This window comes from Ovis canadensis, chromosome 20, assembly GCF_042477335.2.
Source record: "Ovis canadensis isolate MfBH-ARS-UI-01 breed Bighorn chromosome 20, ARS-UI_OviCan_v2, whole genome shotgun sequence".
Lineage (NCBI taxonomy): Eukaryota > Metazoa > Chordata > Mammalia > Artiodactyla > Bovidae > Ovis > Ovis canadensis.
Genome location: NC_091264.1, coordinates 59,358,954 through 59,368,558, shown reverse-complemented (window position 1 = coordinate 59,368,558; position 9,605 = coordinate 59,358,954). Strand labels below are relative to the sequence as shown.

The 9,605-nt window shown below is 43.8% G+C and overlaps 1 protein-coding gene across 1 annotated transcript in view; it reads left to right on the top strand.

Annotated features, from left to right (window-relative positions):
- The first annotated feature begins 6,082 nt into the window (after nucleotides 1-6,082).
- TMEM170B (transmembrane protein 170B) overlaps nucleotides 6,083-9,605 on the top strand; it is a 35,769-nt gene continuing 32,246 nt past the window's right edge. The window contains exon 1 of the mRNA XM_069563065.1: nucleotides 6,083-6,758. Coding sequence (XP_069419166.1) covers nucleotides 6,662-6,758 — 97 coding nt within the window. The 5' untranslated portion in view covers nucleotides 6,083-6,661. The remainder of the gene's footprint in view (nucleotides 6,759-9,605) is intronic.

The following is a 9,605-nucleotide window of genomic DNA, read 5'->3' as shown; positions in this document are numbered from 1 at the left end:
ATTAGCAAAAAAAATAAATAAATAAAACCCACAAAACTAAGTTAAGCACAGCTCTAAAGGGAAAAGCACAGATCAATTTCACTCACAATATTGATGACATAATTCTAGTAAAAGATTAAGACATGTAATTAAGTAGCATATTAAAAAAATGAGAGATCATAACTAAGTGCCATTAACTCCAGAAAGTCAAAGAAAATGTTAGGAAATATTTGAATATAATCCTCATGTATTCAGAATCAAAGGAATCACATGCATATCCATAGATGCTAAAAAAGACATATTACACATCTTTTCAAAATCAAATTTCTTAGTAAAAGAAAACATTAAGATCTCTCAATATCCCCTAAATTTGTTTATAAATGTAACATTATTTAAATAAAACCAGAACCAGTAATACTTTTAGAACTAGGAAGCTGATTTTAAAGTTCTTCTGGAATAACACACATTCAGGATTAATCAGGAAAAAAAACTGAAAATGAGTAAATAACAAAGACCTATCTTAGCAGAACCTGAAGCATACTGTAGAGTTAAGGAAAATAAAAATAGTGTGGTGCTGACACATGAACAGATAGATGGAACAAAAATGAAAGTCTAGAAATAAATCCAAGTATATATAGAAATTTTGTACATGATAAAGCTAGTATTTTAGGTCAGTGGGAAAAGGATGGATTTTTCAATAAATGTTTTGGGACAACTCAGTTGCCATCTGGAAAAACAAAATTAGATCTGTACTAACACAATTCCAAGTGAGCCAAAGGTGTAAACAAAGACACCCATAAAGTTTTTAGAAAAGATATGAGACTTAAAAAATAAAATAAAATCTGAGACAGGGAAAGGACATTTTAAAGCAGAAAACTCAGATACCATAAAAGAAAAAGCTGACAACATAGTATATCAGAAATTTCTACAAGACCAAAGAGTTAAAGCTAAAAGGTTACTTACAAATGGAAACAGATTCATACAATACATATCACATATCCTACTCAAGGTGTAGCAAGATGAGATTAGGTTGCCTCTGTAATGTGACTCTATGATGTGGTACCTTACAATAGGAAAGAAAGATAATAAAGGGGAGAAAAAGATGTCCTCAGTAGTTAATGTTTTTCTCAAAGGATCAATATAATTTTATATTCTAATTGATTTTAAAAGCTTTCTTCTGGGCCCTCTCCAGACAATTAATAACATGCTAAGACTTATGGGTGTTCCCTTACTGGTGGGTAAGAAACAAACCAGGAACTCTTTGTGAATTGCTATCTATTTCACATTCAAGGCCACAGGGCTAAAGGAGACCTCCAGGATTTACTTGGGGGTGTTCCCTGATTTCTGGCAGGAATGTAACTGAGCCATTCCTTGACTGGTACATTAATTCAATATCAAAAATCTGCAAGAAATCATACAACTTCCACCTGCATTAATTCAGTTTGGGTTTCATAACCCTAGCCATTGGAAAATTGTCAATTCACTTAAAAATACAGGCTTTCAATATAGTGAGTACCATTAGCTTTATCAAGGCAAACACAAGTTAAATGCAAGGTATTAACCTAGAGAACTGTGACCTTATGATCTTCAAAACTTACAGATAACTCTTAGCATAGAATGTTATTTCAGATAAGAGATGCCAAAGAAATGCTGATTGAATTGAACTGAAAAGCAGGGGAAAAGTTGTCTGGCTATCAAAGTACATTAACGCCTTGGGCCTTCCTTGCTGTGTCTTACTTTCTCATTTCCAGAAATCAACACTTAGGTTCCATTTTTAAAAACTACAAGAAACAAGAAAAATGCTAACTTTTCTATGAAGCTTATCCAGTTGTTCATTCAACAAATATTTGATGAATACTTTTTGTTAGACACTGTCCCAGGTTCTGAATATTTTAAATGCATGCTACCATGTTTTAAACAATAGTGTGTAATGATAAGAACCTCAGTGATTCCATGAAAGCTAAACATTCCTGATGTGAGTTTGAAGAGCTGCTGTTTAGAAAGTTTACCATTAACCTGACATTGAAGGTAGTCACATTCTCCAATATCACTAATTATATAATGTCAACTCTCTTATTGGTAACCATTAGGTAACTTGCATCTTCTCACCCAGAACCTTAACAGAATGCAGTCGACAGTGAGTTAAGGAATTCAAAAACTGGACTGCAAAGTGGTGTCACCTCGGTCAAGTCAACTCTGCAAAATAAGCTTCCCCTATCTGCAAAATAAAGTGAATTTTAAAAAATGGTAAAGCCTCTTTCATCTGATATTTTAAAATCTTAAACTAAGATCTAATTAATTCTAAGTCCTCAGAAGAAAATCACTCCACATTATGAGTTTTGGCTCAGTTCCTATTCAGTTCAGTCGCTCAGTAGTGTCCGACTCTTTGCGACCCCATGAATCCCAGTACGCCAGGCCTCCCTGTCCATCACCAACTCCCAGAGTTCACTCAGACTCACGTCCATCGTGTCGGTGATGCCATCCAGCCATCTCATCCTCGGTCGTCCCCTTCTCCTCCTGCCCCAAATCCCTCCCAGCATCAGAGTCTTTTCCAATGAGTCAACTCTTCACATGAGGTGGCCAAAGTACTGGAGTTTCAGCTTTAACATCATTCCTTCCAAAGAACACCCAGGGCTGATCTCCTTTGGAATGGACTGGTTGGATCTCCTTGCAGTCCAAGGAACTCTCAAGAGTCTTCTCCAACACCACAGTTCAAAAGCATCAATTCTTCGGTGCTCAGCCTGCTTCACAGTCCAACTCTCACATCCATGCATGACCACTGGAAAAACCATAGCCTTGACAAGACGGACCTTTGTTGGCAAAGTAATGTCGCTGCTTTTGAATATGCTATCTAGGTTGGCCATAACTTTTCTTCCAAGAGGTAAGCGTCTTTGAATTTCATGGCTGCAATCACCATCTGCAGTGATTTTGGAGTCCAAAAAATAAAGTCTGACACTGTTTCCACTATTTCCCCATCCATTTCCCATGAAGTGATGGGACCAGATGCCATGATCTTCATTTTCTGAATGTTGAGCTTTAGGCCAACTTTTTCACTCTCCACTTTCACTTTCACCAAGAGGCTTTTTAGTTCCTCTTCACTTTCTGCCATAAGGGTGGTGTCATCTGCATATCTGAGGTTATTGATATTTCTCCTGGCAATCTTGATTCCAGCTTGTGCTTCTTCCAGCCCAGCATTCTCATGATGTACTCTGCATATAAGTTAAATGAGCAGGGTGACAATACACAGCCTTGACGCACTCCTTTTCCTATTTGGAACCAGTCTGTTGTTCCATGTCCAGTCCTTTTTTTTTTTTTAAGGTGGTTTTTTTTTTTGTTGTTGTTTTTTTTTTGTTTTTTGTTTTTTTTTGATGTGGACCATTTTTAAAAGTCTTTATTGAATCTGTTACAAGATTGCTTCTGTTTTGTGTTTTAGTTTTTTGGCCCTGAGGCATGTAGGGTCTTAACTCCCTGCCAGGGGTCGAACCCTCACCCCCTGCCTTGGAAGGTAAAGTCTTAACCACTGGACTGCCAGAGAAGTCCCCCATGTCCAGTTCTAACTGTTGCTTCCTGACCTGCATATAGGTTTCTCAAGAGGCAGGTCAGGTGGTCTGGTATTCCCATCTCTTTCAGAATTTTCCATAGTTTATTGTGATCCACACAGTCAAAGCCTTTGGCATAGTCAATAAAGCAGATGTTTCTCTGGAACTCTCGCTTTTTCCATGATCCAGCAGATGTTGGCAATTGGATCTCTGGTTCCTCTGCCTTTTCTAAAACCAGCTTGAACATCTGGAAGTTCATGGTTCACGTATTGCTGAAGCCTGCTTTGGAGAATTTTGAGCATTATTTTACGAGCATGTGAGATGAGTGTAACTGTGCAGTAGTTTGAGCATTCTTTGGCATTGCCTTTCTTTGGGATTGAAATGAAAACTGATCTTTTCCAGTCCTGTGGCCACTGCTGAGTTTTCCAAATTTGCTGGCATATTGAGTGAAGCACTTTCACAGCATCATCTTTCAGGATTTGAAACAGCTCCACTGGAATTCCATCACCTCCACTAGCTTTGTTCGTAGTGATGCTTTCTAAGGCCGACTTGATTTCACATTCCAGGATGTCTGGCTCTAGGTGAGTGATCACACCATGGTGATTATCTGGGTCGTGAAGATCCTTTTTGTACAGTTCTTCTGTGTATTCTTGCCACCTCTTCTTAATATCTTCTGCTTCTGTTAGGTCCATACCATTTCTGTCCTTTTTTGTGCCCATCTTTGCATGAAATGTTCCCTTGGTATCTCTAATTTTCTTGAAGAGATCTCTAGTCTTTCCCATTCTGTTGTTTTCCTCTATTTCTTTGCATTGATTGCTGAGGAAGGCTTTCTTATCTGTCCTTGCTATTCTTTGGAACTCTGCATTCAGATGCTTATATCTTTCCTTTTGTCCTTTGCTTTTCACTCCTCTTCTTTTCACAGCTATTTGTAAAGCCTCCCCAGACAGCCATTTTGCTTTTTTGGATTTCTTTTCCATGGGGATGGTTTTGATCCCTGTCTCCTGTACAATGGATGCCTGAAAGGAGATAAGGGAAGAGATCAGGAATGAAGCACTCTAATCTCCAGGAAAAACTAGCAGAACAGGTCTTCAGATAGTTAGAGCCTTTCAGAAGACTTTATGAGCCCAGTTTCTTGCACATCTTCACCTATCTAGAAAAGCACTAAAGTCGTTAATGGAGATATCTGCTCCTTGTGACTAGCAGCAACTGTCTGCCAAAATGTGTGCTTAAGTGCAAGCATCCTCTTTGTGGAAGTCACATACAGTGACCTTCCCCCACCTCTTCAGAGCAGTTCCTCACAGTTATCTGAGAGGCTGTCTCCCGGGCTATAGTCTTCATTCTGCCCCAGATGAAACTTAACTCACCATTCTTGGGCTGTACATTTTTTTTTTCACATAAACACAAATACATAACTATACATACATACATACATATATATATATATATATATATATATATATATATATATATATATATTAAAGCAGTCACCAAAGAACACTCTTTTACAGGTGATTCACCCTTTCTGCGTTTTGCTCAGCAAAGAGCTTTGGTGTCCTTGGCAGATTTTCTTTTGCAAAAGGATGTGGAGGGGTGGCTGCCTAGTGCATATGTTTTTATTACCCAAACTTAATAGTTTTCAAAATAAATGGTTTCAAACTTGAAGGAGTTTAGTTTGTTGTAGCTGAACTTTAGACAGTTCCTCCGCCTCCCATGGACATGAAGATAGGCAGCTAACCATAGGAAGTGGGATCTAGTTTAAGTCCTGGATGGGGAAGGGGGTGGAAATAATAGAGACGTTTATAATTTACATACAAAGAATACTGTCACGGAAAAAACAGCGCTAGCCCGCTTCTTGACGTGTGGGAAACCTGCCCAGCCCCGGGCACCAGGTGATTTCAGATGGGGGGAACCACGCGAGGCCCAGGGTCTTCCCGTAGGAAGAATCCACTGGATGAATCGTTAAGTGGGTCTGTTTCAATGGCCTTCAAATATATTCTGCAGGTCATCTGATGCTCTCAAAAAAACAAAAAAACAAAACTCGCAAACTGACATATTTCAAATCTTTTGAGGTATTTACAGTTAAAAAAAAAAGTTGTACTCAAACCTTTTTATTCAAAGCATTTCATTCGAAACCAAAGACGTGAACTGTTACTGAATCCACCTGTGGGCGCTGGACACTGAGCTTCCCGCAGCGTTGGGTCCCTTCCACAGCCCCAGGCCTAGCGCTCCGGGTACCACGGGGCGGGGAAGTCTCCCAGGGCGCGCGCCCGCGGCCGGAGGGCGGGGCGGAAGGCGGAGGGAGGGAGGGAGGGCGTGGAGGCGGTTCCCTCGGAGCGTCCAATCAGCAGCGAGGGCCGGTGGTGGCGCTAGTGACGTAGGCCGCGCTTCCCCCCGTCCCACTGCGGGGCCGACTCGGCCCCGCTAGCCACGCGAGCTCGCGCGCGCGAGACGTTGCAGGGGGCGGGGTGGGGAGGAGGAGGAGGAGGGCTTCGGGGCGGGCCGGCTGTCGGAGAGCGGCGGGTCGCGGGAGTGAGCATGCGCGGTGGCTGCGGCGAGGGCGGGGCGGGCGGGCGGCGAGGGGGGCCCGTGTGCGCGCGCACGAGCGGCCCGCCGGCGGCCGCGGGTGGAGGGGGCGGGTCCTCGAGTGTCGGCGGCAGGAGGGTGGGCAGGCGGGCGGCAGGAGGGGCCGCGGCCGCCGCCGCCGCCGGCTCGTCTGCGTCGCGGTTCTCGTCGTCCTCGCGCGGTGATGCCTGGGCCCCGTCGGGGGCTGCACCTGCCGGCTGCCCGTCACCCCGGCCCTCGCGGCGTGACCTCGGCCTCCTCACGCGCGCCGCGCGGCCCCTGACAGGCCGCGGCCTCCACAGCGCCCCGAGTCCTCCTCGCTCGCAGGCCGCGCGGGGAGAGCGCCCGGCCCCCGCCCCTTGCCGGCCGGCCGTCCTCAATGTCTCCCCGGCGGGGAGGGGGCTGCCTGGGAGACGCGCTGATCGGCCCCCCGGCGGAGGCCCGGCGGCGGCAGCAGCGACCAGCCCAGCGCCCCGAAGCCTCCCCCGGCGGCGGCGGCGTTGGCGGCGGCCTGGAGGAGCCGCGCACCCGCCGCCGCCCCCGGAGCCCGAGGAGAGGGCGGCGGGCGACCCCCGGGGAAGATGAAGGCGGAGGGGGGCGACGCCTCCATGATCAACCTGTCGGTGCAGCAGGTCCTGAGCCTCTGGGCCCACGGGACGGTGCTGAGGAACCTCACGGGTAATTGATGCGCCCGGTGGGGAGCGGGACGCGGCGCCGCCCCTCGCCTTCGGGATCCCCGCGCCGCCCTGGCTCCGGAGCTCGCGGCCCCCGGTCCCGGCGTGGAGGATGGGAATGGGACCCGGTCTGTGCCCGTTCTGGGGGCGCCGACTCCGGCCCCACTAGCGCCCCCCGCCCCGGGGCTCCAGAGTGGCTGCAGACAGTCCACGACCCCCGCCTCGCTCCCTCCCGCCCTGCCTCCGTAGTACGCGCGGCACTGCTTTAGCGCGGAGTCTTAGTACACTTAGCCTTTATTTATGCCCCCCCTCACCTGCATACAGACACGCGCGCGCGCACACACACACACTTCCCCACCTGCATACACACACGCACACACACGCGCTTCTTGCTGTTGCGATCTTTTTCTGATTTAGCTCTTTCTAGCAAATCTCAAGTCGAATGCAGGACTTAAATTACCAGCTCGCATTGATCAGTTTGGTTCAGTTGTTAATTTTTTTTGGCGATATAAATGACTCCTTAAGTAGATTATATTAGGTCACGGGCTGGACCAAGGTCTAGCGCGTTCTGAGCACTTTTTGCTTTTACCGTATATCTTATTCTATCTCCTTTTGTCTCTTTCCCTCTGCCCATACTGCCCCTGTGACATTTGATAATTTTGTGTATTTCCCTTCACAAGTCAAGGCTATCAGGAGGGAATTGGACGTAAAATGTTATAATAATTAACATCAATTTCTGGTTGTAAAAGTGAGCCATAATACTCAGACTTTAAAAATCGAATTTGTAGGTCTGCTTTGTGAAGAAACTTCTGGCTTGGTTACTATAGAAATGCTTGTCTTATACCCTGAATTTAAAACATACCCTCTAAAGACGTGTTGACAGGAAAGTGATTTCAGTTGTGGTTTGATGACCCCTCAGTGCCTGCTTCTCAGTGAAAAATCTTACAGACATACTCAGGATTGAATTCTTGTATAAGACAGCTAATTTTGATAGAGCATTAGTATTTCAAAATGCATTATGTTAAACTGGTTAAGAGGATGACTTTTATAAATATAACCTGTCTTGATAGGATACATGATATTATAAAATCTGGAATATATGGAATTCAGATATTCATAGAGAAAAATTGAGGGCTGACTTTAAAGGCATTGCGTGTCGCAGGTCAGGAACATGTTTTTAGTCCTGGAAAACCTAAATTGACATAAAACCATTTTATAATTCAGTTGAATTTTGAGATAGACCACTTTATCTTACTTAGGGCTTTCCTTGTATTTATCCACTGTTAATATTTCAAATGTTGTAAAATGAAAAACAAGGATTTGAGTATATGTATTTATATCTGTTAATGACTGTCTTAGCTCATCAGGGGATATTTAGAGAAAAGTAACTTTGGGAACCATAGAGTAAATGCAACTTAACCTCCTGGCCAGAGTTAACAATATTTTGAAATACTTACTTTTAAGATTCTGAATCATTATAGTGGCTTACAGTTCCCATAGGTCAACCAGTAGGTTAACAATGGTAGTCTCAACCCATGGTTAGCTCTAATTATCTCCTTATGTAATCTTAGTAATCATCAGTTTCTCATTGGACTTTGCCATTTTATAAAGGATATGGGATATGCTGAATATCCAAAACCAGGACTCAGGAGGGACTGAGGAGCATGGGAACCTCTTCTAGGAAATAAATACAATCTCGAGTGTGCAAAATTCTGTGAAAATGGAGAAAACAGATTAGAAATAGGCTTCACCACCAGGTGAATGTACCACATGCTAGGAACGGCATCACTGCTAAAAAACGGACTCTGCAGGTGGTGACATTCTGATGTGGCTCCTTGTGGCCTTCTCCATGCTGGTGACCTTCCTGACCCCATATGCAGCTTGATCTTTAGTGAAGAGATGTTACCTGCAGTGCCATTTAGAACTCAGTCTATTGAAAAGAAGTAGTCAAACCCGACTTCTGAAACAAGATAACTCCTGTTTCTTCAATGCGTGCTATGTATCAGGCACTTTACAAATAATTACTTCTAATCATCAGAATACAGTAGATTTACAAAGAAGCTCAGGGTGGTAAATTAAGTTGACCCACATCATATAGCTCTAAATGGTTAAGCGGGTCTGAAGCCCTGGTCTCTGCCTGCAGAACCACTCCTCCCTTTCCAAGCTGCTTTAGCTACTTCTCTGTCCTCCTCAAACAAGGTGAATTACTCGCTTGATCCTTACTTCTGCTCCCTATACATGCTTTTGTCGTTATGGTTTTCAGTTACATTTTCTGTTTTATTCGTGTCTTCGAGACTGTGAGCTTTCTGAAGGTTGGGTCCTTGCCATAATTACGGAATTCTGGAATCCTAGCATGTTATATCTGGCACGTAGTATATGCTTAATACATGTGTTTTGAGCTTTTAAAACAATACTTCACAGATGCATGATTAAAACATTCTGGTTGCCTTATTTTTCAGCTACATCTGTTGGAGTGAATGTGCTTTTAAGGAGGACATAAGGTGTTTAAGCAATTTATAGAGATAATTGTCATACCTTTAATACATACAAATGCTATTTTTGCTGCTAGTTGCCATTCTTTCATGTGTTTTATTTCATCTTTTCAGCCATTTTGAGAGAGGTTAGTGTTTGTCCTTTTATAGATTCAGACATTGAAGCGTAGAGTGCCTTGCTTGGATCAGGTAGCTCATAAGTGAAAACTGCTACTTTTTCAGATTGTGATGACTCATATTAAGTCAGAAGGCATTTTTGTCATCATCATAAACTTGGAAATGAAACTAGAAAGGAGCATAGTGTAGAACCAGGCTGATATAGATTTTAGATCTAAAGACCAGCTTTTAGAAACTAGTCT